Genomic DNA, 27,778 nt, shown 5'->3' with positions numbered 1-27,778 from the left:
TGTCTTTTTAAGACAGGGTCTCTCTGTAGCCCCAGCAGGCCTGGAACTTGGTTGGTAGACCAGCTGGCCTTGAGTTCACAGAGTTCCACCTGCCTCTGCCTCCCAAGTGCTGGGATTAAAAGTGTGTGCCACCACATCCAGCTTTCCTTCTGTGTCTATATTATGGGCTTGGAATTAACCTATTTTGGCAGGTTACCTCGGGTGTTCCTTGTATAGGCCAACAAGGCCCTGGTCACGGGGTCAACCCCTGAGATGTCAATGTTCCCACTTCATCTTTGTTCATTGACCGATGGGTTGATCTAAGGTAGTGTTAGAGACCAGGCTTGGGAGTCCAGCATCCTAGGCTCAGGTCCTAAGCCTTCAGTTTATTCCCATGTAGCCTTATTCAGTACCAAAGTATCTATTTCCTTTTACTGTCTCTACAGTAAAAACAGCAATCACTCATGCCCCTCCTTGACCCATGGCCTTTCAAATGTGATAAACTGTAGGACAGATAGTATAAGTTATGAGATATGGAAAGTACTTTACAAATTACTGTCATTTCTGTAGGTCAGCAGTGGCTCCTGTGTATATATACAGGGCCACATGTGTGACATGGTCACTGGATTACATATTTCAGAATAAGGTGCTGTGCTTCCTGGGAGAAGTGTAAAGCTGGGCTGTGTGTACCCGTTGGAACCTTTCCAGGAAAATTCATGATTACTGTGTGTGATGGTATTAGCTTTCAGCTTCATGGAATCTAGAAATCAGCTGGGAGATGGGCCTCTGGGCACGCCTGTGGGGGACTATCGTATGTTAAATGATGTGGGGAAACCCATCTTAATTGTATGCAGGGCCGTTCTCTGGGCTTGGGGTTATAGATTGAATGAAAAAGAGGGAGTAGGCTGAGCACATATGTTCATTGCCCTCTGTTTCTTGGCTTTGGATGCAATGTGACGAATTCCTTCAAGCTCTTGCTATAGACTTTACAGCTATTGAGGGACTGTACTTTAAATGGTAAGCTAAAAAATAAATCCTGTCTCCCTTAAGTTGCTTTTATCTCAGAGAGTTTTATCACAGTAACAGGAAAAGAAACGTAGACACTGAGGTCTCCAAGTTATGTCCTGTCCCCTTCCCAAACCCATCTTGCATGTCACTTTGTTTGGCACAGTCCTCTTCAGTCCACCAGCTGTGCTCCAGTCCCACGAGCCTGCTCCTTCTGCCTTAGGATGCTTGACTTCCCTCTGCACCTAACTGACCCTCCTCAGCCTTCACAACTCTGTCTAAGGCTCCCTTCCCAGGGAGCCTTGGTTGCCTTGGCTGGGCCACTTGTGAGGATACCCATACTTTCCCTCAGCCCTAATCACTACTAAAATTTGTCTGTCTGTCTGTCTGTCTGTCTCTCGCTCTCGCTCTCGCTCTCTTTGTTATTTTTGAGACAGGGTTTCCCTGTAGCCCCAGCTGGCCTGGAGCTCACTATGTAGACCAGGCTGGCCTTGAACACACAGAGATCCGCCTGCTTCTGCCTCCCAAGTGCTGGGACTACAGGCATGCACCAGCATGCCCGGCTTGAAATTTGTTTTCTAATATCTGATTCTTCTACTATCCCACAAGCACCATGATGGGTAAGACTCTATCTGCATCTGTTGGAGAAGGGGTACCATGAATGTTGCTAACCCCTCAGTAAATATTAGGATGAAAGGATGGATGGATGGATGGATGGATGGATGGATGGATGGATGGATGGATGGAACTTTTGTATGCGAATGTTGAGAAATAAAACGTTATGGAGTTGGTCCGTTCAGGGCATTTGCCACGTAGCCAGGCTAGGTGCTCGTAGGGTAAGAGTACAACCAGGCGTTGACAGAAGGAACCCACACCACTCTCAGTACCTGCAATCAGAGAGGCTCCTGGTGTTTGGGAAGTCATCTTCCACCATGGCTAAAATCCATCTGGAATGAGGAAAGTGTTCGACCTTTCCCCTCCGTCCCAGACATCTACCTCACAGCAGAGAATGGAGACACTTAGATGGGCAGGTGCTGACTGGAATCAGACTGTTCCCAGGTACCGTTGCTGCTTCTGCTTGAGAGCTATTGAGCTGATTCTGGTAGCAGGCGCCAGGGGCTGTCAGTCGTTTTCACACTTTATAAATATTACCTAATTACTTAATCCTCTCTGTCTCCAGGCAGGTAGGCAGAGTTTGCTCCTTAAGGCCGACTTAGCAACCCTCCTACAGCTTCTGCTTCTCTTTGCTTATCACATAAGTCTTTTCTGACATTGGATTTATTTGTGAGGACACTGTGGTACTTGTGAACAGCCATGTGGAAATTAATAAAGGCCAACAGTGTCCTTCCTCCCAGAGCGACACACTTCCTCTTTCCTTCTAACTAGTATTCACAGCTCATAAAGCATGGCGCTCCTAGATGTTTGCAGGCATCCCCTCAGAGCCATGGGAGGAACAGAGAAAGGAGATGAGACAATTTATCTTGTCTACTCTTCCCACCGATTATCCCTCAGGCCACCTTGGGGTGTTTACAGATGCTGTCCCTTAACCACCTGTCCAAGAATATGGACAGAGCTCTCACTTTGTGGTGGCATAAGAAATAGTCTCACCTCCCCTGGAAAGGACCATCAGGCAGCGTGAGGAACCTCGTGAGGCTGACTCTTCAGTCATTCCTTCTTTCCTTCTTAGCACACCGTTATGGTCACTGGCTCTGCTCCTGGGTGACTCTCTAGACTGGTTTTGGGATTCCAGTACACTGGCTTAGACCAAGATGGATGACACATTTTCAGACCTCTGCCTTTGCCAAGGAAGCACTGTCTAGCTGTCTCTTGCTGAATGTTGTCGGGTACTATCAAATACATAGAGCAGCATGGTTTCTGGGCTGGCACTAGGAAAAGAGGCTTCATGGAGGAGAGATGCCTTGTTAGGGAGGAATAGGCTGACCACTTAAAACTGTTTCTAGCTGTTAAGTCTGTACTCCTTGGAGCATATGGACCTGTTGGCTAGTGGCAGCCTGGAGGCAGAGCTAGCTCATTCTATTAGACATATAGAATTGGTGGTTTCCAATTGGGATGGCTAGGGTGGCTACCTGTTGCTAGCCTGGTTTCTATGCAAGTGGCAGACTGGCTCCCTGTTTCCCTCTTGGGTCACCTTGGCCCAACTCTACATGGGCTTCCTGAGGGTGGTACTTGGGAGTATGAGACCCTGAAACCTTACCATGTAGTGCCATCTATACTGAATGACCAGGTGATTCAAATGCCACATCATGAGTTTGGAATCCAAACACTCTTTCCAGCTTGAGATATGGAAGGTACCGTGTCTATTGCCAACAGATAAATAATTCTAAGAACCAACTGGAAAACAAATGCAAGCACTGTTCTCAAATGAATCATTGTTATCCTGATAACTTATTTAAATGAACGTCTAGCTACACTTGTCTGTAGAGGTCACTAGTCACTTTCTTGTCATGTCTGTTGAGATGCTAGACTTGAGTGACATTTAGAGTTAGGTTGATTATGAAGGGCATCTTTGGGCCTCTATTTTAAGTGACAAAGATGTTTCTTCATAGCTTTAACATCATTGTAGCTGTAAGAACTAGGAGGCCGAGCTGGAGGAAACACTGCCACAATGCAAGGGGCCTGGGCATTTGCCTGCTCTTAGTCTGCTGCCTGGTCTCTGGCACAGACCTCTTTTGAGTCCATGTCTCAAGCCAGGCACAGGAGGTAGAGGAAGGTAAGAAGCACCACATGGGAAAGGTACTCAGTTAAGGTGGGATGGATCCACTTTGTTCTCTTGGCTGGAAGTTCACAGGGTTGGGTGAAGTAAGGTCCCAGAGTACATGAAATTCATTCTTCTACTCAGAAATCAAGGCTCATCTGATAACATTATGTGTGGCTTAGAAGATGCACCTTTCTGAACTTTACCACCTCCCTTAGCATTAAGCCAAACAATGTTGCTTCCTGTATAGAACTTGGTCACCTCTTATGGCCTTTAGCTCCTAGAGGAAGAGGGACATCATGGAGACACAGATTCCAGAGAGAGAGGGGAAAGTCCAGAATGTACTTGAGCACTGGCAGGCTAGATTTCTACCCTGCCCAGCCCAGCAGTGAGAGTTTTCAAGTCTGCTGGCCTCTGTGGTCATTGCATCTAGTTCTAATACTTCCTTGTTTACTGAGAAATTTGGCAATAGTTCATGGCTAGCAGTGATAGAAGAGATGCCATTACATGTTGTAGGAGAAAAGTCCCCAGGCACCAGGTTACATCAGAGAAGATGAAATCATTGGCCTAGTGCCTGGCAAAACTTAGGGCCACTGTAAACCAATGTCTCCCATGGCAGAAGATGGCCACGTAGCACAGTCTGACTTGTGGAGTTAGACCCACACAAAAAGAATCTGGACTCCAGTCCTTACTAGCTTTGGGATCTAGTCTGGTACCATGCTCTTCTCCCATGTTCTCTCCATATTCCCATCACAGGGCCTCAACACATCTGACCCAGCCAAACCACTGACCTTCCTGTTCACTGTTTAAACACCTCTTCAGTGTTCAGGTTACAGGGCAGCCTCAGTCTGCTCAGTAAGTCTCCCCATCAACCCATCCCCAAATCTAGATCCAAGTTCTTTATTAAACTTTCCTACATAACATCCTTAAACTTTCCTTAATAACATCCTTGAGTGTCACATTCCTTAGTGCTAGAGAAATTTTATTATATTCAGACCTCCTCCCCTATCTCCACCCTCACCCTACCACCCCCAACCTTGTGTCTTCTATTATTTTGGCACACCTGAGTATAAGAATTATAGATCACTGACATGCCAATGAGATATAATTTCTCTATTAACCAGCTCAGATGTGTTATGTAAGATGGATGGGGGTTTCCATTTGCTAATTGAGGTTTTTTTAATAAAGATTTACTTTGATGTATGTGGGTGTCTGTCTGTATGTATATACATGCACCATGTGCATGCCTGGTACCTGTGGAGGCCAGAAGAGGGCATTGGGATCCCTTGAAACTGGAGTTACAGACAGCTGTGAGCTGCCATATGGGTACTAGGAACTGAACCCAAGTCTTCTCTAAGCACAGTAAATGCTCTTAACCTTTGAGCCATTTCTGCAGCCCCATGCTAGGAGTATTCAATCTTTGGGGTGACATTAACCCCAGCCCCCAGTTTCGCTATTCAGGGGATGCCATGTAGTTTCAGATTGATATGATAAAATATAATTGATCATGCAGGAAGCCAGTTATCTTCAGATAATCTGGAGAAATTTTAAATTGTCTGCTTTCTGATGTCTACATGTAGGTTGCAAGATTGAACAAGGCTATTAGCCATTAGCCTCAGCCACAGGTGATGTCATATATCTTGCAAACACTACTGCAGTTTTCTAGCAACATTTGGGATGTAAAGAAATGCTACATTTTAGTTAAAGATTAGTGAAAATGACAGGATCCTTTATCCTATCCAAGTGTATATATTTCTTTGAATTCTCTCCAGAACACTTAAGGGAACCCCAGGTTATGAAGTTTGTTTTGAGGATTTTTCAGTGGTGTGGTCTCCAAGAAATCAAAGCCCATGCCAGCCTGTGCTCATTTTTGATGCTGCTGCCCAGTAGAGGGCTTGCCATGTGGCAGGTGCTACATGCGTATCTGTTTCTCATAGTGCATTTCCAGTTCATTAGCATGCTGCTGTACAGCTTGTGTGTTTATCCCACCAGATTTTACTCAAGTTGTATCCAGTAGCAACACAGCTGGCTTTATCCAGAACCAGAGCAGTGTGACCCCAGAGTAAGTGAATGAGCGCTCATCTATGTCCAGCTCTCTAGAACCAGCAGAGTCACGGTAGGGTTTGATGGTTTGTGACGAGTCAGGCTTATCAGCTTGAGCCTGTGACTATTCGCACATCAACCCAGAACTGCACAAGGTAAGGGTCATAGAGGTTGGGCAGTGGATGCTGTGAGTGTTTCCAGCATCCCCACGATGACTCAAAAGACCAGGAGTTTCACATGCTTTTCTGGTGCAGGAAAAATAGGGCTGCCTTTGGTTTTAGAGGGACTCAAAGGAATCTGCATTCGTGAATTCCTGAGCTGAGCTGAGCTGTGCTGAGCTGGGGTGATGAAGAAATGACAGGCATTTAAGCAAGCTGGCCTAAGGCTCTGTGGGCTCTGTCCCCTTGACTTCTCCCTTGCCTTTCTGAGGATATTAGGTCTGTGCTTTTCCTCACCTGGGCCAGCCAGGCCTCCAAAGATGGTCTCTCTCTGCAGTTCATGCAGTCCTGGCTGGCCAAACCGGTCCCTCCAATACTACCCTGTTGTGTGCCTGGTTTTGCCATCCCTCCTCCACCCTGGCACCAATTCTCTAGTGCATGGCATTAGGAAATAGTAAGCCTGCGCCAGGTGCAGTGTTTGTGCACTGTATGTCTCACACAGATCCATAGCTGGCTTATTACCTCTGGTGTAACACTCAGCAAAGCAGGGGCAGGGTCTGGGAGGAAGTCCCTAGAGGAGTCACTCAAACAGTTTAAGACACTTGGGGATTATGCTGACTTTCAGCTGAGTACATCCCAGGAGCTTATCTAAAGCCCCAAATGAGGAGGACTGGGGTCAGGGGAAACCTGCATTGACTCTTGGAACCACTAAGAAAATATCGTTGACATTGATGTAGAATCGGAGGACCTTGGGTGCTCCGGTAGAAGCCTCTTCATTATTTAACAAAAGCTGGGATCATAATTAAAGGTGGTTCAGAGTGAGGACAGGAACTCTCAGTGCTGCCAGGGAGTGTCATCCTGGATGACTGCGAAAAGCAATCAGTCCCCAGTGGGCTCGTAATCAGGCCCTGAGAAGGGAAGGGCTGATGTCAGGGCCACCTCACAGGAGATGTTTGTTTAGAGAGCCGGGTGTGGAACCTCCTGCATCATTATAAGGCTTCCAATCTTATACAAAAGGATGTGTCGGAATGTTGCAGAAGAGAGGTGGTTTGCAGTGATCATTGCTAAGGGAAGGAAGGATGTAAAAATTATCTGGCCACTACTACCTGTGCCTGTGATCCTGGCTTTGGGGGTCAGGCAGCTGTGGATGAGGGGGCTGTGTAGAGGCAGTAGGATGTGGTGGCAGCTGTGGCAAATGGGACCTGCTGGCCCAGTCTAAAGGGGCCTGTTCTTCTGCCACTGTAGCTGACCTGATTAACGTCCCAGTGGGCCTAGGGCCCACAGCCTGTGGTTACCAGTGGCATTCCTGTCCTACCCCAATCCTGTGAGGAAGGTATTGCCTAACACCTGCCGTCCATCATACAGATGAGACAAGGGGCTACCTAGGTCCAAGGCCCCACACTTTGATATAGCAGCATTTACAAAGTCTTCCATGAAACTCTGTGTGCTGTTTTTGATTCCTTGCTTTCTGAACATGAGATGGGAGGCTGTGTTTGAAGGGACAGTTTCCATCACTGCACAGGGCAATGGGGGCAGAGCCACTAGTTCGGCTCATGTTCTTTCCTCAGATCTGCTCATCTTGACCTTCCCGAGCCTCCCACACTTGCTGCCTGTGTAGACCGAATGTGCTTCCTAAGTAGCAACCATCCCTCACTGAGAGGTGTTAGTTACAGAATGCAGACAGGATCCCCACATAAACCACAAGTCCCTGAATGTGGCTGCGGGAAGGAACTCGGTGACTTGATTTTGTAGACGGGAACTTCCTCCCCAGTGCTAAGGAACAAAGCCCCTCCTCTTACTCTAACCCTGAAGTCTGTGCCTGTACCCAGGACACATTGACCAAGGGCTCGGTACCTTCCCCGAAGGTGCTCACAGCCCAGGCAGAGCAGCAGGGAGGTGGACAGATGGCGAGGAAGGGACGGGTGCTGATATCGAAGCCAGATCACCAGCGAGGCTCAGTGGGCTGGCCAGGTACAGATGAGTGAGGAGCAACGTGGGAAGCTGGAAGCTTAGGAACGGGAATGCAGTCACATCACAGGAGCCTAAGGACCAGGGAACGACCAAGGATCTGTTCAGCAGACACACACAAAGAACCAGCTGCATGCCGTGCGCTGCTGTAGACGCAAAGCAGCATGTGGAACAAGACCAAAAAGGCACCAGCCTCACTCCAGTCGGGGAGGCGGATTGTTCCAGATAGTGAGTGAAGCGGCAGTGGTTGTGAGTGTTCTGTGGAGTAGCCGCCTCTCAGGCTTTGCTGAGGGCTGAATTCAGTGCTGAGAATACAAATCCGTTTTATCATTTCACTCTGAAATGAGCAAACCGCTGATGGACAGGCCAAAACTCATCCAGTACCAGCTTTTGTGTAACGTAAAGAATGGTTTTAATATCTTTAAACGATTCAAAAAGATCAAATTTTGAGAGTCATTGAAAATGGCCAAAACTGAAATTTAGTGTCTGTGCATAAATTTCTCCCGGGCCACATTGGTTCGTGACCCCAACTCTTGACACTGCAGTGGCCGTAGTTGCAATAAAGACCACGTGACTCGCAAAGTCGGAATAGAAAAGCCTGCCAAGCTCTGTTCTAGGGCCTTCTAATGCTATACTCTGCAAGCTTCTTCCACGTCATGCACACTGCACCTCCAGAGACTACTGTCCAGGAGGATGGGAGGGGATCCCCGGTGGGGAATGCCGGAAAGGGAAATTTGTGTTCACACCGAGCTTCTCTAACGCTGGAGACAGAGGGGGCCTCCTTGGCCTGCCAGCGCCTCACTACCTCTAGCTCTTCTGACGTGGAGCCTGCAGCAAGTGTGGGTGTTGGGTGAGCTCTTAGTTCCAGAAGTTCGAGACAAGTGATCTTGCAAAGGCCAGACCTGTCCTTTGAGAGCCTTAACTCAGTAATTCCTAGAATGTGGAGATAGTGGGTTCTGTGCTGTCACTCAAAGCAATCATACCTAACACTCTTTCCTGTGAGGAAATACAGCCATAGCTTACTAAAACACAACCTACATGAAGGTCACTCGCAGACCTTATACCTCTAGTCTTCCTGCTTGTTTGCTTGGGGTTAGAGGTGGTTTATTCTTGTTCCATTTTGTCTCACACACTTGCAAACCTTAGAGCTTCCTGCCTCAGCCTGAGGAGTTCTGGGATTACTGGCATGTACCACTAATTGTTTGTTTGTTTTGGTCTTTTTGAGACAAGGTTTCTCTGTAGCCCCAGCTGGCCTATAACTCACTATGTAGACCAGGCTGGACTTGAGCTCACAGAGATCCGCTCTGCCCCTGCCTCCCGAGCGCTGGGTTTAAAGGTGTGCGCCGCCACCCCAGCATGCACCACCAGTTGTATATCTTCTTTCATATGTGCACGAAGAGACAGGTACCTATGTAGACACTGATCACAGTTTCACTGAGGGTGAATCTTTCAACTTCTTACTTTTTTGTACTACACAATTAAAAATATAACATGAGCCATCTTAATCTGCACAGAAAAGCCCAACTATTTTCATTTCAATAATTAATAAGAATGGCTGCATTCGCACGTGGGCGCTAGGATTATGTGTGTGGCTGTGACGTAACTGCTGGAGAGAGATGTGTCCCCGACAGCACCATTAATTGAAGCAGGGGAGTGAATGGCTTCAGAAAAGGAAAATAAATAAGAACATGGTGGTAGGAGGTGAGAGCTGGAGAAGTTAGGTCGTCCTTGTGAAGTATAGATGATTCCCAATACATAAATCTTCTGGCTTCACTGCCTGCATTAAGAAAGATGGGGGTGTGGATTTTAGCTGTTTTATTTTTCTCAGTCTTGAGAAACACGATCCTAGTAAGTAGGCTATTTAAAAATAGTACCTTGGTGCCACCTAGTGTCTGTTGTCTGTCATGTCACCTTGGAACACTCCTGGGAAGCCTTCAGATTCTTTGTTTGATACCCCTTCTCTGAAGGCAATTGCTTGGTCCTGTGATGCCCCCAGGAGTCCTGCCTGATGGTGAGAAAGCCTCATTAATCCCTCTCCCCCTGCCTATGGAAGCCACACAAAAAACATCTCAGAACCAGAGAAAGCCTCTGGTCAGCCAGGAGTACTTTTCTTTCCACAGCTGCAGCCAAAGCTGCCCCTGCTTCTTGGCATGAGTGTGGCCAGTGGCTTCCAAGACAGCCTTGGGTTTGGGCCTGGGGAGGGATATAGGGTGTTTGGCTCTGGGTGCTCTGCTTGGCATACAGTTGGACTCCGGAAGTTTCAGTGACGTTCCCAAGCCTGTCTGCCCCAGCATGCTCACTTGATGTAGCTCCTCTACCCGACACCTGCTCCACTGCCTCCCTCTTGACCACTTCTCACCACCTGACCCACTGTTAGGCCTCTCAGGTTTACATCCTGTTCTAGAATCTGCCATTCTCCTAGACACAGTCCCACCCTAAAGTACACACAGTGCCATCTATACTTTTACACGGACCACCTCCTCCTTTGGGGCCTATGTGCTCTGTTGGGAACAAAGGGATCTTTGTCAAAAATAACCTCACCTTGTCATTCTGGGTTCAGATTTTTCCCGTGGTTTCCAGGGATTCCTGGAAGAAAGGTCTGAACCCTAACCTGGTCCTCAAGGCCTCTCAGTCCAGCTGCGCCTGTCTCTTCGCTGGCTCTTGTTCTCCGCCTTGCTCTCTCACCTGTTCAGACCCTGTGTCCTTACCCCTGTGAGCCCTCTGCCTTCCATTCTTTTCCAATTCCCAGTCTCCCGGTTGAAGGTACCTTCCTCAACAGAGTCCTCGCCCACAGAGGACGGGCATCCTTCCCCAAAGTGCTTCAGAAACACAGTGAGGCTCTCCTTCCCGTCATTTATCCAGCCCTGATGTTCAGTATCAGCGTTTACATGGATGATTCCCTTCCAGAATCTTCATTTCCCCTATGGAGACTGGTGGTTCTCCATTGAGGGAAGAGGCCCTGTAGGAGACATTTGTCTATATCTGGAGATGAGTTTGGGTGTAACAGTGTGAAGAGGCTTGGCATTGTTCCCTGTCCATCCCCAAGAGCAATGAACTGTTCCATTCACACGTCTGAAGGCCCACCCAGAGCTCTCAGCCCTGTAGCAGGTTCACCTAAGCTGATGTGGATCCATCATGTGCCTTACCCCTCCCAGCCACAGGGATGGAAGGATGGATTAGCGCCACCTCTCCTTATTCCCCACATTGGAGTAATTACACAGGTTCAAGAAAGCCATCTTTTTGGTGTGTGCCTTTCCTTTAAGACCATTTAAAGTCTACGTTACATGTATACTTTGATATTTTTACTATAAAATTTCACCTGCAATTTTAGTTAGTTGGGACACTTCTCCAGATGTCCTGGTGTCCTCAAAAAGTCTGTCATGAAGAAAAGATCAGAGGAGAGTTCTATATTAGATGGAGGGTGAAGGAGGGTGACAGAAAGTGACTTTTAATACAATGGGACAGATTTGAATATGAACTGTGTTTGAGATAATACGATTGAATCAACATGTGATTTATTATTTTTTTTTAATTAATTTATTTATTTTTGGTCTGTTTGAGACATAGTCTCTCTGTAGCCCCAACTGGCCTGGAACTCACTATGTAGACCAGGCTGGACTTGAACTCACAGAGATCTGCCTGCTTCTGCCTCCCGAGTGCTAGGATTAAAGGCCATTTATCACCATACCCGGCCTGTGATTTCTTATATAGGATAATGGTATTGTGGTTATGTGAGAGAATGTTCTATTTCTTAATAGTAGTAGGCCAGAATACTTAGGGTTGAAGAAATAGTGTGTCTAATTAACTGAAAAACAGGTAGGGGTGTGTGTGTGTGTGTGTGTGTGTGTGTGTGTGTGTGTGTGTGACATGCCTGCAATCCGCGGACTTAGGATCCTAAGGAAGTAAAATCATGAGTTTAAGGGCAGTCTGGACTACAGAGCAAGACCATGCCTGAATGAATGAATGAATGAATGAATGAATTAGAAAAGAGAGTTGGGGAGATTGCTCAGTTAGTAAAGTTCTTGTGTTGGAAGTATGAGGACCTGAGCTCAATCCCCAAAGCCCATGGGAAAAAAAGAGCCAGGCATAAAAATGCCTATTGCATATAATCCCAGCACTGTGAAGGTGGAAACAAGCAGATACCTGGGGCTTACTGGTCAGCTCAGCCTACATGGTAAGTTCTAGACCAATGAGAGACACTGTCTTGAAAAAGTAGATGATTCCTGAGGTGTGATACCTAAGGTTATCCTTAGCCTCCACACACACATACACTTGGACACATGCCTGCACATACACAATCATACCATAGAGAAATAAAGAGGTACACGCATACGGAAGAGACCTGGTGTTGCAAAATGTTAGTAGGGTTTAGGTTTAGGTACCTGAAGCACCATTTCCTTGCTGGCTGGAGTTAAGGGGCATGCACTGGATGGCAGGTTGTGCCACCACCCTCTGATCTTGGATATGACTTCAGTTTGCAGCTCTCCGCCCATCCACATGAAGGTGCAGCCTCTGAACCAGACGGCACTACAGGTGTCCTGGAGCCAGCCTGAAACCATCTACCACCCGCCCATCATGAACTACATGATCTCCTACAGCTGGACCAAGAACGAGGATGAGAAGGAGAAGACGTTTACAAAGGACAGCGACAAGGACTTGGTGAGCCCTCTTGTTCCAAGTCCAGGTCCATGCTCACCTCATAGAGCCTAGGGACCTTCAGCCAGACTCCATGTGGTATGCTGTGTAGCATCCTGTCCTTATTCTGCCTGCTGGGGCTATAGCTGCCTGGGTTCCATCCTGCCTTATACTTACAGCTAGCTGCACCCACAGGAAGAGTTAGTTAATGTCCTTGTGTTGGCCCTTCAACATTGGCTACTGGGGCTGGGGAGACTGCTCAGTGGTACAGCACTTGCTGTGCAAGAGGGAGCCCCTGAGTTTGGATCTCTAAAACCTACATAATCCAGATGCAGCAGGGCACATCGCAATCCCAGCACTCCTCTGGGGAGATAGGAGGTGGACACAGGGAGCTTAAGGGCAGCTGCCTGGTGTGGGCAGCAGTGAACAAGAAGAGATCCTGTCTCAAACGAGGTGCAAGGTAACGGTCAACACTTGAAGCTGTCCTCCGACCTCCACACACATGCCATAGACATGTATGCCCACACTTACACAGGCAAACATGCATACATATACATAAACACAAATATTCTTTAATTAACTTTTAAAAAATTTATGTGTGTGAGTAGTTTGCCTGAATGTATGTAAGTGCACCCGTGTGTGAAATGCCCGCAGGGGCCAGAAGAGGGCATTGGATCCCCTGGAACTAAAGTTATGGATGGTTGTTGGCTATCATGTGGGTGCTGGGAACTGAACCCAGGTCTTCTGCGAGAGCAGCCAGTGTTGGCCCTTCATTCATTCATTCAGTCTTCTTCAGATTTCCACAAATGTTTAGCATCAGACAGCTAACAAGGCCCTTTAGAGCATCTACTTGTAAAAGCTGTCTTCCTCCCTTATCACTGCAAACCCTCCAACAAGTGTTCATCTTTAAGTCTTCGCACAGAGAAACTCAGAGTGACACACTTGGGTTTGAAAGCCTTGCTGCGTTTATTGTTAATCAAAGGAAGGCCCCAGAATAATGAAGCCCATAATTGTATATGCACATGAAAAATGCAGTGGCTCCAAGTGAGACTCTTAATGACTTATCACTTTTTCCCCTCCCAATAGAGAGTCCTCAGGGTCCATTCAATCAGTTATAGAATAATACTTTTCATATTCCTTTAGATGAAGATTCTTTTACTTCATTTCCATTTATATTTTCAATTTCCCCACTAGACATTGTTATCTGGGTCACATTAGGGAACAGAGAGCCTCATGAATCAGAGAGGAATCTGTTGAAAGGCACCCAAGGTTATGGTGTATTTTAACCTTTCTCTTGTCACTTCTGGAAGTCCATCAGGGACTTTTCTTCCTCTAAAGTCAAGCTGGCTTACATTAATCAGTAGAAACTATCTGAGTGCTTATTCAGTTTCTTGTTCTAAGTGGAAAATAATTAAACATGCAAAGATGAGTAGATACCAGCTTGGAGCGAATTCTAATAAATCCCTGCATAGATAGAGTGAAGACTTTACTCTGAACAGAAGATGGGGTCGGAAGTTTAGAAAATGAGGCATAAATTATATTCAGAGACAAAGAGAGATGTAGAGAAAAACATGCTTCGACAGCAACTTCTATTTCATAAGGATTTCTAGTTGTTGTTTTTTTCTTTCAGGACACACAAAATTAATTTTCCTAATTCTGCCATACGTCAGAAATGCTGACTTAGGGAAACAAAACTGTCCTCCAACTCATGGTTACTGAGTCCCAGAAGTCCAAACAGAGTACTTAGCATTTATGCAGCATTTTCCTGCCTGCACCCCATTCCAAGCCTCCATCACAAGCCCCTGGGCCACGTGTCTTCACTACCTTTTCCTCCAAAAAGGCTGAAATCTGCCTCTAAATATCATGACCTGAACCTCCAGCCCCCATCCGGAAGTTGCTTCCTAGTAACAGCAGCTAGGGTGACCACAGTAGTGTGCACATACCAGGCCAGAGGGCTCCACGGGCTGCACCAGGAAAGCCCTCTTGATGGTTCAGCTCACAGTGTGACCCAGAATACACATTTCCATGAGAAGACCCACGATTCATTAGGAGGGGCCTCAAACCGTGGGCTTCTACTGCTTGTCAGGAAGCAAATACTGCCTGCATTATAGGTCTGTTCCCTTTCTTTTCTTTTTTTTTAAGTAAATGTTTTTTAAATATTTTATTTATTATTTTTATTTTATGTGTATGAGTGTATTACCTGCATGTATGTAAGTGCACCCGTGTCGTGCAATACCTGTTGAAGTCAGAAGACAGCGTTAGATCACCTGGAACGGGAGTTAATAGACAGTTGTTAGCCACCCTGTGGGTGCTGGGAATCGAACCCAGGTCCTCTGCAAGAGCAGTCAGTGCTCTTAACTGCTGAGCTTTCTCTGTGGTTCCCCATTTCCTTATTGTTAAAGGCTGTTGAGATGAAGCATCAAAGAATGGTGGTGACCTGAGGCTTTTGAGTCATATAGTCTGTCATAACTACTCAACCTTGTCAGGATGAAAGTAACCGTCTCTCTCTCTCTCTCTCTCTCTCTCTCTCTCTCTCTCTCTCTCACACACACACACACACACACACACACACACACACAATGAATGGCTGTATCTGTGTGCCAATAAAACTTTATAAAAACAAATGCTTTGCTGGATCTGGCACACAGGTTGTCGCTTGCTGATGACTATGCTAGACTGTGGTGCTTTTTCCAGTGCTTTGCTTAATCGACCTTTGAACAAAGTTTGCCTGCTTGCTACACCCCTGGTAGGTGGCTGTTCCTCTCCACACATCACAGTAGAAGGGAGCAAAAGCTGGAAGGTACTGAACAGCTGTTTCAGGGTCACACAGCTAGAGAGTGGTGTGGCCAAGTTACATCCATGACTCCAGTGACGTTCTTCCTTGTGATGAGGCCTTAAGACTACAAAAAAACATGCAGGCAGAGAATTTCTTGATTTTTTTTTTTTTTCTAAAGTTTACATGGCCCTGGAGATCAATTATTTGATAATTCTAGAGGCTGTTGAGGATAAATAGTTTCTAAGGTACAGTAATTATGGCAGAAATCCAAGCCTTGAGGGCATGAAGAAGACTAAAGGCATCCCAAGCATGGACCAGATACTGGCATTTCTCCCTTTCTGTGTATTTCATTGTTGAAAACAGATTTTTCAGGCAAGGCCATTTCTGAGCTGTCTTTCTATCCAAAGAGAGCTCGGATCAGGGCTCCTGGGATGCCCAGGTTTGTTTCAGGGTGTTCAGTGTCTATTGGCTTTCAAAACTAACTCAGAGCCCTCTCTCTCTTTCCCTACAGAAAGCCACCATTAGCCATGTCTCACCCGATAGCCTTTATCTGTTCCGAGTCCAGGCTGTGTGTCGGAATGACATGCGCAGCGACTTCAGTCAGACGATGCTCTTTCAAGGTGAGTTTGGTTTTCTTTCTTTCTCCCTCCTGATATGTCTCCAACCCCCTTCCTCTTCAAGCTCCATCTTTTTCCTCTTCGTGGGCTTGGAGAAATTGAAAAGGAACCTGGCTCAAGGATCCATGTAGGGTATGAACTATAACTAGAACATTCTAGTAATTTAGATCTGTCTTTGGGGTCAGAGGTTTCAGAGGCCAGAAGAAGAGACGATAATCAAACTATATTTTTGGTGTTTGTTTACGACTGTGGCAGATCATGAAATCACCTTGGAGTCATATCTTAGAATTTTTTTAAACACCTAGCATGAGCTCCGCCACTGTTCCTTTAAAAATTGGAACCCAGGACATGAAATTCATCCTTCCAGCTTGCAAGCCACACAGACAAGCGTGTGTGTACAGGATCTTCAAGACTCAGTCTAGAGAGTGATGTTCTGTGCACACCAAGGACTTGTAGAAGGTTCTAGGGCCCGATCTAGGGTGAAGCAAGTGAAACTTTGCCTTATAATATTTTAATGGGGGTATATATTTTTAAAGTAGTCAGTACAGAGATTTCAAAAATGAAATATCAGAATTTTAAATAAAGATAGTTCAGTTCAGTATAATTCAGCAGCACAGCATGTGCTTAGCATATATGAGGCTGGAGTTCACTCTCAGCACCAAAAATATAACAACAAAAATTACATGAATAAAGAGAGTCTTACCTGCCCCAGCCTAACCCTGGTTCTAGTATTATTTTCAAAAATTGGCAGCTAATCTGTGGGTCTTAGTTTACGGATCTATTTTCATAATAGTCACGAAGTCCAATGAAGAACTGAAGGCCAGGGCCTTGGACTCCATGCCGTCTCTTACTGCTTGAGCGCTGTACCCCTCAGGGCCTGAACTTTCCTGTCTTTATAATGGGAAGCCTATACACCAGGCCGGTATTGTTACCCCATTTTTGTTTGCCAGATGTTTTTTTGAGATAGGGTCTAACTAGGGATGTGCCACTCCATCAACTGATGCTTAACTTTTTGAGTTGTGGATCTGATTCATATGTTGGGAGTTTTCCCCTGGAAAATGTCAGAAATTGGTGTAAAACTACAGAGACCCCGTAAAGCATGTGGGCAAGGTGTAAAGCCTGCATCTAGAACCTGGTGAGCCATGCACATTCTCAGACCCCATCCAAACCAACTGCCTCAGAGTCTCAGCATTGGGCCCAGGAATACTAGTTCTAGCAAGTGGTTGTGGTCACTGGCAGGCACATTAAGGGCTTAAGGATGTCGGGTTGAAGCTGGGCTCTGGAGGGCGGGTGTTGGGTAGGAAGCGCACTGAGAACATATCTTCTCAAAGCTGCAGTTAGCCACTCCAAAACTAATAGTATTTCCAACCTCATGGGGGCACTGTACAATAACTCAGGGTGATGGGTATCAAGCAGTTGGCAGAGTGCTAATTACAGGACTCTGAACCAACAGCTTCTTATGAGTCCCCATTATGTGAAGTATTTGCCTATACTTGACCAGTTGAGCTCCCTAATCCAAAAATTGTGGAATCCAAATACTCTAATATCCCAAATAATTTGATCGCCATGCCAGTGCTCCTGAAGGTTCAGCCTGCCTTAGATTGATATAAAAAGTAGTAGTTGATGAACCCAGGGTAGGAAGCCCTCCAGCAGAAATTCCTTCTAAGGAACTGAAAATTTTACATGTGGTATTTACATATTTTTTGTTAATGATTTCATCTTTCTTTTTAAGATTAATTGAAATTTACTGTAGTTGCATTTTTTCCATAAATAAATCTGTGTCTACACATACTCTGAATGTGTTAATCCCACTCTGTTTTGAGTGAGGACCACAAGCCAAGGCAAGGGAGGAGAAGGGAGAATAGACTGGGAGCCTGCTGCGGCTGGGCCTGAGAACTTCAGACCCGTAAATCATGATTAGGCCTCCCCGTGCTCCCAACAGGAGCCTTAGATTTGCAGAACTGCCTCTCTGATTAATAGCCCCGAGATGCCTCGTTTCTGCATGGACTTTGAAAAATTAAATGTATGTAATATAATGTAATTCTAAAAAGGTGCCATCAGCTATAAGTTCAAGTAGGGAGCATTTTAAATGTCTGATCACACTGAAATGGCCAGTATCCTTAGATATCTACCACTCTGTCTGCTTTGGATGGGAGTTGACTCACTTTGTATACTACATTTGTTCCCATATGTCAATAAAGGAATAGGTCCTTTCTTCACACCTCCCCAACAAGGGCTTGGCATTTCCCCTATAATACCCGTGTAAATATGGAAACAGCCTAACCCTTCTTTCCACCTGAGCCAGGGAGGTGCTATCGAACCAGAAAGGCCAACACAAAAATTCACCAACTATTCAGACCAAAGTTTTAAGAAGTAAAGAAGAAAGCTTAGAAAATTTCAATAAAGTTTTTTTCCATAATAACTAAGTTTTCAAACATAAATTTACTCACACACAAACACACACACACTGTGGCACATGCACTGTGGAATGCACACGCTCCCAACTAAATAAATAAATAGTTAAAATTGAATCAACTATCCTGGTTTCTTTTTCTTTTCTTTTTTTTCGGTTGTTTTGTTTTACAAGTGGAGAAGTTATGTTCAGGGTGCAAGTAACTTAAGAAACATCTCTCAGCTACTGAATAGGGTTCCTTGTTCTTATCCTAAGGCTCCACCAGCCACACACATAACAGACCACCCCCGAGTATGTATGTGCACCAAGTCCTCAGAAATAAGGGTTACAAGACTGATGGATGACTACCCCAAGCCATTTCACAGCTCTCAGCAGTCATTATGTGTGTGTGGGGGTCGGGGGCCGGTTCTTGAACTTTGAGCTTTTTGCTCGAGTCCAAGACCTATTAAGCAGCCTGACGAAGCTCAGATCCACCCTCAGGATAGCCTTAAAGAAGAACCATGCGTAGGAAGGGAACCAATTATATTCAAATCCACTTGTCACTGTATTTTTTTTAATTTTTATTTATTATTTTTATTTCATGTATATGAGTGTATTGCCTGCATGTATGTGAGTGCACCCATGTCGTGCAGTGCTGCAGAGGTCAGAAGAGGGCTTTGGATTCCCCTGGAGCCAGAGTTAAGTTAGCTGCCGTATGGGTGCTGGGAATCGAACCCGGGTCCTCTGCAAGAGCATTCAGTGCTTCCAACCACTGAGCCATCTCTCCAGCCCGGCATCATATTTTAAACAAATTTGCAATATGGTGATGCATGTACTAATGCATCAAATGACAAGCAGTTTGTCCATGAGCGCTGTGATTACTGAGCAGTGATGAACATCACTGATACTCTAAAGGAACTGCGATGCTCAGGCAGTATTGAAGTCATCAGTGATTTCAATCAGAGACCAAGTTGCATAGCCCGAGAATGTGGCTGAGACCCACATTCACCCTGGAAGTAAGTGCGCCACTGCAGGAGGGTCAGCGAGAAGAGGTCCTATTTCCCCTCTGACCCCAGTCCACTAGTCCCCTTGGCCCTAGATAAAGCATTCCACATCTAAAAGGTCTCGTAGGAACTTCTAGTCACCAGCACTATGGTTACATTGATGGAGACTGCTCAAGACTGATGAAAAGATGGAGGGCTAATGGGATGGCTGTTGAGTTTGTTGGCCTTCATTGGAGCCCCCTTTAAAGACCAGGCAAGGCAGGTCTCTCAGGAGCCCTTTTTCCTGTGTTGAGAATAGGTGTGCATAATTGCTCAGTCTGGATCATGGGAGGCTGTATTTAGTCTAGAGTAAGACCAAGACTCTTTCCTTCCTTACCTATCTTGTTTGACCTGGGATCTAAACAGTTATATTAACTTTTAGATCCTTCTCCACATTTCTCTCTTTGAACAGTACAATTTTACTGATATAAAATAAGTACACCATTATGCCAGGGCTTATGAATTGAGGTGACCATGGCAAAGGACTCAGGTGAGGAGGTAAGAAACAGGACACCAGGTGCCTAAAGAAAGCACATGGCAGGCTGGCCCCCAAGTGATGTCCTGCAGAAAGTTAAGCATGGGCTTGCCAATACTTTAATTTTTCAGTTAAGCAGGAAAGTAGGGATCTTAAAGGAAAGTGAAATAAATTTTAAGAGATAGCAAATTTGTTTGTTTGTTTGTTTTTTTAAACATATAGCGTATCCTGATTTGCTTTCAGTTGCTGTGATAAACACCATGATCAGGCTGGGCGTGGTGGTGCATTCCTTTAGTCCCAGCACTTGGGAGGCAGAGGCAGGCAGATCTCTGTGAGTTCAAGGCCAGCCTGGTCTACATAGTGAGTTTCAGGCAGGCTGGGGCTCCAGGGAGGCCCTGTCTCCAATACATAAACAAACAAACAAGCAAACCACCGTGATCAAAAGCAACCTGGAGAGGAAAGGGTTTATTTGGCTTACAGATTGCAGCCCACCGTTGAGCATCGCTGAGGCATAGACCATAGAGCAGTGCTGCTTCCTGGCTTGCTCCCCTGGCTCATGCTCAGCCAGCTTTCTTACACAATCCAGATCCACCTGCCCAGGCGTGGCACTGCCCCAGCGGGCTGGGGCCTCCCCACAGACATGCCCACAGGCCAAGGTGATGGAGGAAATTCTCCAATTGAGGTTCCCTTTTCCCAAGTGTGTCAAGTTGAAAACAAGATGAGCCATCATACAAGGGCAAACAGAAATATGGTGGGTCCCTTACCAGTTTTGGGTTTAGGTGAAAAGCAAGTATGTGTTAACTTTATTAACTTGCCTTTTTCCTAGTATTTCAGCGCTATATATATAGGAGATCAATTTTCAGTTTATATAACACTATTGTTTTTTGAAATAACCAGAAAGAGAAAGCTAGATATGTTTCTTCTAGGTCATAATATTCAGCATTATTCAGTAGTGAGATGCTTCCTGATGGATGAATGGATAAACAAACGCACTATGGACACACAGTAGAATATTATTGGGTGTTAAAAAATAAAGAAATTCTGACTCATGCCTGTATTGCATGAGTGACCTTTAGGGATACTGTGTTCAGTGGAACTTTGCAGCCACATCTTTGTGACTGATAAACATGCATTACTACATGTACATGCAGTGTCCAGAGTAGTCACATTCATAGAAAGTGGGAGGACATGACTTAGTGGGTGTCCCCAGAGCTTCCGTTTTACAAGATGAAGTTCTGAGGATGGACGGTGGTGATGGTCCATTGCACGATAATATGAATGGTCTGATATTACCAGAGCAGACTCTTAAAAAGGATTAATATGGTAAATTTTATATTACATGTATCTTAATGCAATTTAAAAGATGTTAAAATTATATTGCTTAAAAATGCCACCTGCTTCCCTGCCAAAGTAGAAGCATCTGAGAGGCAGCTGTTTTCACCGGCCCTTGTTCTTGCTGAATCCCAGGGGCCTAAACCATGCTGGCACCCAGTAAGCACTTCAACTGTATTTGTGAAGTAAATAATAAATTTATGTGTAAAGTTCTTTATATAATGAATATGTCCTATATTAACCACCAAAAATATGTTTTCAAATGTTTGATTGGGTATTTTTCCTCACTAATCAACTCTTTTTAATATTGTTTAATCCAATAAAGGTTCTATCCTTGGGGAAAAAAAAAAAAAATTGAGGGGTGGGGCTGGAGAGATGGCTCAGTGGTTAAGAGCACTGGCTGCTCTTACAGAAGACCCAGGTTCAATTCTCAATACCCACATGGCAGCTAACAACGGTCCGTAACTCCAGTTCCAGGGGAATCTGATGCCTTCTTCTGACCTCCACAGGCATTGCACAACATGGGTTCACTTACATACATGAAGGCATAACACTCATACACGTAAAATAAAAATAAATAAAATTTTAAAAATATTTCATTATTTTTAATTTTATGTGTATGTGTGTATTACCTATACATAGTTGTTAGCCACCATGGGGTGCTGGAAATTGAACCTACATCCTCTGCAAGAACCAGTCAGTGTTCTTAACCACTGAGCCATCTCTCCAGCCCCAATAAAATATATTTTTAAAAATACCACATGGGAGGACAGAACTGAAGAAAGAAAATTATATAAAATTATATAACCATGTAAAGCATGCTTATAGAATATCAGAATATAAGTAGCAAGTATATGACAGGCGAAGAGTTATTGTACAGGTCTTAAACTTTTTATATTTTATTTATTTTTATTTTTATGTATATGAGGGTACTGCCTGCATGTATGTAAGGGCACCCATGTTTTAAAATTCCTGTGGAGGTCAGAAGAGGATGTTGGATCCCCTGGAACTGCTCAGGCAGACAACCCGGGTTCAGCTCCCAGCACCCACATGGAGTCTAACAACTATCCATAACTCCAGTTCTAGAGGATCCAACATCCTCTTCTGACCTCCGCAGACATTGCATAGCATGAGTGCACTTAGATCCGTTCAGGCAATACACTCACACACATAAAATAATTAATTAAAAATACACAACACTTAGAAGCCCAGCAGTACTAGAGAATGGATCTTAACATGGGTGGTAGTGACATGGGTATTTATATATGTAAAAATAATTCAGCTGTATATTGGTGTGTTAGGTATGTTCTCTCAATAAAACAAAACTACAATACTTGTAAAATTTTCAAATATTTTATTATTATTTTCATGTGTATGAGTGTATTTCCTGCTTGTATGTAAGTGTACCTGTGTCGATGCCCTTGGAGGTCAAAAGAGAACATCAAATTCCCCTGGAATTGGAGTTAAGGACGGTTTGTAGCTGCCATGTGGGGGCTGGAAATCGAACCCGGTCCTCTGCAAGAGCAGTCAGTGCTCTTAACTGCGGAACCATCTTTCCAGCCCCCTAATTGTAAATTTTAAAATTAATGTCTTGAATCAAGAACTGTGGATCCCAGGGCAGATACAGCTCCTCTGAACACTTGTGCATGATTCACATTGTTGAAATGGTTGGGGAAAGTAAATATTCTGTGACAGGAAAATTCTGTGTAGTTCAGATTTGTGTCCATAAGTAAAGTTTTGTTGGAAACACATCTAAAATATTGTATGTTGTTTACGCTGTGACTTCTTTATTTCTTAGCTAATACTACCCGAATATTCCAAGGGACCAGAATTGTGAAAACCGGAGTGGTAAGTGGTGGGTGAAGATTATCAGGGTCGGGTGTTAATTTGAATGCAGTTAGAGCTCTTTCCACGAGGTGGCAGTATAATGCTGATGAACTGCTCCATGTGAGAGCAGGCTGAAACAGAAAAATACATTATTCATTGTGTCATTTTGTGTATTATGAAAACAACCTATACAACAGCATTAGGTGTTTCTGCTATATAATTTTGTCAAAATCAAACTCTCCCAGATATGTAATTATTTATGATCCCTGGGACTGAGGGATCCCAGGAGTTAGCCTATCCAGAGCCCTTTGCTCTGCATGACCTAAAATCTGAGACTGGCCTGCTCAGGGTTACATGGATTTGCAGGCCCTGAGTAAATCAGTTTCTGCTCTTGGAACAACTACTAATCATAGAAACATTTCCAGTGCTGAAGATAACAGTAGTAGCCTGAAACTAATGAAGTGCATCCTGGCTTTCAAAACACAGATTATTCTGTTTGCTTCTCCAAAATAGCCCACAGAGTTGATAATACTATTAGTCCCATTGGACAGGCCAAGAAACTGAGGCTCAGTGAGTTAAGGTCATGGTCCTAGCACTGGGGGTCAACTCAAGCCTGGGTTGTAGGGCTTATCTATACTTCATGCATAATCTTCTGTACTGCTTGATTTTCACTAACCAGCTTCCGAACACAGGTCATTCTTAAATTTCAAGGATTTCCATGTAAAACTTGATGAAATTTCAAAGCCTGTCTTGTTTTGCTTGTTGTTTTGAAAGTGTGTAAATGAAGAGATACAATTTTGGATTCTGTACAGTGACTTTTAAAGGAGCAAAATTAAGCCAAGATCCCAGAACACTTCCTATTTTCATAAGATACCTTACATGGATAAAACAGGGTTCCTCACTGAACCCCAGTCTAGTATAGGGGGAAGAATGAGCTGAGGTTAGGTCATAGGTAGCCTTATCTCTGCACCTTAGAAATCATGCACTTTGGATAAGCTCCTTAACACCTCTGAGCCTCAGTTTCCTCACCTGTAAAGTGGGTAGCATGGAAAGTCCTGGCTCAGTTCTGTCACCTGTCAAGTGGAACTCTCACTGTTGTCCTTACTGTTGCCATCCACATGGGAGTAGGTGTTGCTATGGAGAGAGGTTGGGACTTTGAAAGGCACAGTGGCTGTACTGCATGCAGCTTGGAGATATATCCTGCTTCTTAGAGCTTGTGTGCAGAGTGTGGCTCCTACCTCTGACCGTGCCACTGTTGACCTGGGCAGGCCATCTTCCATGGTGATCTCTTTATTGTATCACTGTAAGATAGTACAGTTTGGCTTCATACTGGGGCCCTTCAGACTTCAGAACTAAAGAGTCACCAGAGTGTCAGGCGTTGATCTACAGCATCTGTTCCTGTTTCTCGGAGACATATCACTGGACTGATATTTTCATTATGAATTATTGTCTTTAAGATAGTTTTAATGCTTTTCATTTCCCTCACTTAGCCCCGCCCTGAGCCAAACCACTGAGACGTTGAGCTTGATACAGTAGTTAACATTTTATTTCAATGTAACTATAAAGCAAGCAAAATAAGAGTTGGTCACCCATGGACCAGCTGTGGTCAGCTTTCATACCATAGAGTGGATGACTGAAATTTTGAGGTTTTTACCATGCAGGGCCTCATTTTGAATCTTGATCATTTACTAATTTGTTAAATTTATTAATCCTGATACTGCTCTGCTTTTCCTCCATCTGCTTCTCTCCACCTTTCAGCCCACAGCCTCTCCTGCCTCTTCAGCAGACATGGCCCCCATCAGCTCCGGGTCTTCTACTTGGACATCTTCTGGCATCCCCTTCTCATTTGTTTCCATGGCAACTGGGATGGGCCCTTCCTCCAGTGGCAGCCAAGCCACAGTGGCCTCAGTGGTCACCAGCACACTCCTGGCAGGCCTGGGCTTCGGTGGTGGCGGCATCTCTTCCTTCCCCAGTACTGTGTGGCCCACACGCCTTCCCACTGCAGCGGCGGCTAGCAAGCAGGCAGGGAGGCCAGTCCTAGCCACCACAGAGGCCTTGGCTTCTCCTGGGCCTGACGGTGACTCGGCACCCACCAAGGATAGCGAGGGTGCTGAGGAGGGAGAGAAGGATGAGAAAAGTGAGAGCGAGGATGGAGAGCGGGAGCATGAGGAGGAGGGAGAGAAGGACTCTGAGAAGAAGGAGAAGGGTGAGGTCACCCACACTGCTGAGGAGAGGAACCGGACAGCACCTGCTCCCAGCCCCTCATCTCCCCACAGGACTGCAGAGGGAGGTCATCAGACTATACCTGGGCACGGGCAGGACCACACTGCCCCCCCAACAGATCAGCCCAGCCATGCCGCCCCAGGCCTGGATGCCCATGCGGACACAGCCACCCAAGTGCCCCCAACAGCCACAGAGGAACATTATTCAGGGAGTGATCCCAGGAGGCCGGAAATGCCATCCAAAAAGCCTATGTCCCAAGGGGACCGATTTTCTGAGGACAGCAAATTTATCACTGTTAATCCAGGTAAGTAGTGCTGGTCCCCAAAAGAGGGTTTGGGCTGTTGTGAACAGACTCTACTTATTTCTGAGAATTGGGGTGGGGGTCAAGACTCAGGAAATAGGTAATATGCTTGGGATTGTGTATGTCCCTGGTAAAAAGGAGTGTGTGTGTATGTCTGTGCCTTGCCACAACCACATTATTTTCTATTTCGTCCTACTAGGAACATATTATCTTTGCTAGAATAAGTCTTTGCCTAGTATGTGTGTCTTGGCTTCAGAATAACTCCAAGACTTTAGATAGAGATAGAAATGAAGACAATAGGCATCAGTCCTAAGGTGTTTGTCCACTAAGATTTCATGAGGCTGGGCTGATACTCAAGAGAAGTAAATAGGTTTTCTTGTAAGCGTGAGGATCTGCGTTCAATCCCCAGAACCCACGGTGTTTTGTTTTTTGTTTTTTGTTTTTTTTTAAATCAGGCATGGTGACTTGCCCTTATAATCCCTGCATGGGGCAGTAGAGATAGACAGATCCCTTGGGCTCACTGGCCTGGCAGCCTAGCCTGTTTGGTGAGTTCCATACCAGTGACTGTGTCTCTTAAAATCAAGGTGGATGGTTCCTGAGGAATAACACCAGCTTGTCCTCCAGCTTCCACATGCACACATGCGCACGTGTATATACACATGCGTACACACGAACTCTATAAGCAAGCTTTTATTCCATAGTCATTTATACACTCATCTGTTTATGGGCAGCCATTGTTGTGCCAGGCACTAGTCCGGATGCTCTGCCAGGAAAGCCCCTGCCAGCCTCGTGGAGTAGAAAGGCTAGCAAACAGATGACAGCACATGCCAGGGAGTTAGGTAGTGTGGACATTGGAGGGCAAGCTGCTGGGATGGTTATCTGGCAAGCCAAGAGGCTAGCTGACTGACATGTTTGATTGTGAACGAGTAATAGAAATAATTGGTATATTGTGAGTGACAGTTGGGGGAGAATGGGGACCCATTTTAAGAAGGAAGGTCACTCTGGAAAAATGACATTTACATTGAAACTTAATGAATGGAAGGCTTCAGTCTGGAGAGAGCTGGGATTATTAGTCTATAGTCTTAGTCCAAGAAGTAAGGCTCTCTGTCCTAGAGCTGCCACTGGCTATGTGAACTGCCCCATTTGTAGCCTGGGCAACCAAGTGTGGCTGATCTGGCCTCTACTTACTCTGGTTCTCATGTGATCCACATGGGGGTAGTGCTTTCTCTCCGCCTGAAGCTCTCAGTGCACTGTCCTGATACTTCTGCAGTGGAGCTGTGGCATGAGGGGTTGTTACTGTGGTGAGGGCTTTTCCTAATAAGAAATTCTTCATTTTGCGAGACTACAAGATGTTTAGCAACAATTTTTTTTTTTTTTTTTGCATTTAAGCTGTTGTGGAGTTATAAGAGTGCAAAAAAAAGGCAACTGGTAAATATTTATTTTCTTTTACACTTGTAAACATTAAAATTCATCTAAAGCTGAGATCTCGTATGTTAAGATACAACTTAGAATAAATTTTCATGTTTTGAATTACTTTCCTCTTAAAGCTGGTATGAACTAATTTATTTAAGTAGGGGTCTCCTGTGGATGTTGCTCAGTTTGCTGCAGTTTGTCAGAAAGACACACAGTAGCCTTCAGTGGAATTAGGTGAAGGAAATTGTGGCCACTTATGACACTATTCCTGTGTGAGATCAACATTTCCTCTAGTGAATTGTTGTAAAAAAAAAAGCTGAGTTTCTTACATTTGAAGATATTAACAAAATATAGGATCCCCACTGAGTACCAGGCACTAGACTAGGCATTAGAAAGAGACCATGAATCAAAGACTTCTGTTCTCCTGGGGTGTACATTCTCACGGGGGGGGGGGTTGAGAATATACCAGCAAACAAATGCATGACTTTATATAGCACAGAGGAGTGAAGGATTGAACAGAGTCCCATGTTGTTGGGGGTTAGCCATTCAGAGATGCATGGAAGAATATTCTCGAGTGCTGGCACAACAGGTTGGAAGACGCTGGTGTGGGAATGAATTTGGATGGGTTGAGAAGCCCTCTGTGGACTACAGAGAGTGGGGAGGAGTGGTCAGGAATGAGTTCAGATATTAGGAGTGCTCAGATAATAAAGAATGTATTGACCACACTGAGGTTTAGATTCTACTTGAAATGGAAAACCACTGGTAGATATTAGTGAGAGAAGTTATCTGTAGTGTTAGCTTTTTGAGAGGTCACTTACCTGTGCATCGAGATGACTTAGGGCAAGGAGAGTGGAGCCAGTGGCCACATGGTTTGG

At 45.1% G+C, this 27,778-nt stretch overlaps 1 protein-coding gene across 3 annotated transcripts in view; it reads left to right on the top strand.

Annotated features, from left to right (window-relative positions):
- The window catches only part of Ptprg (protein tyrosine phosphatase receptor type G), a 766,544-nt gene that overhangs the window by 643,891 nt on the left and 94,875 nt on the right, over window positions 1-27,778 (top strand). For all 3 annotated transcript variants that reach the window (XM_008827507.3, XM_008827508.3, XM_029560833.1), the window contains 4 exons: window positions 12,344-12,528; window positions 15,792-15,900; window positions 22,938-22,987; window positions 24,725-25,493. In XM_008827507.3, the coding sequence (XP_008825729.1) occupies window positions 12,344-12,528; window positions 15,792-15,900; window positions 22,938-22,987; window positions 24,725-25,493 (1,113 nt within the window). The remainder of the gene's footprint in view (window positions 1-12,343; window positions 12,529-15,791; window positions 15,901-22,937; window positions 22,988-24,724; window positions 25,494-27,778) is intronic.

The sequence above is a fragment of the Nannospalax galili genome, unplaced genomic scaffold (assembly GCF_000622305.1).
Source record: "Nannospalax galili isolate Female #2095 unplaced genomic scaffold, S.galili_v1.0 scaffold91, whole genome shotgun sequence".
Lineage (NCBI taxonomy): Eukaryota > Metazoa > Chordata > Mammalia > Rodentia > Spalacidae > Nannospalax > Nannospalax galili.
The sequence above is the reverse complement of the archived record's forward strand: the minus strand, read 5'-3'. Positions and strand labels throughout refer to the sequence as shown.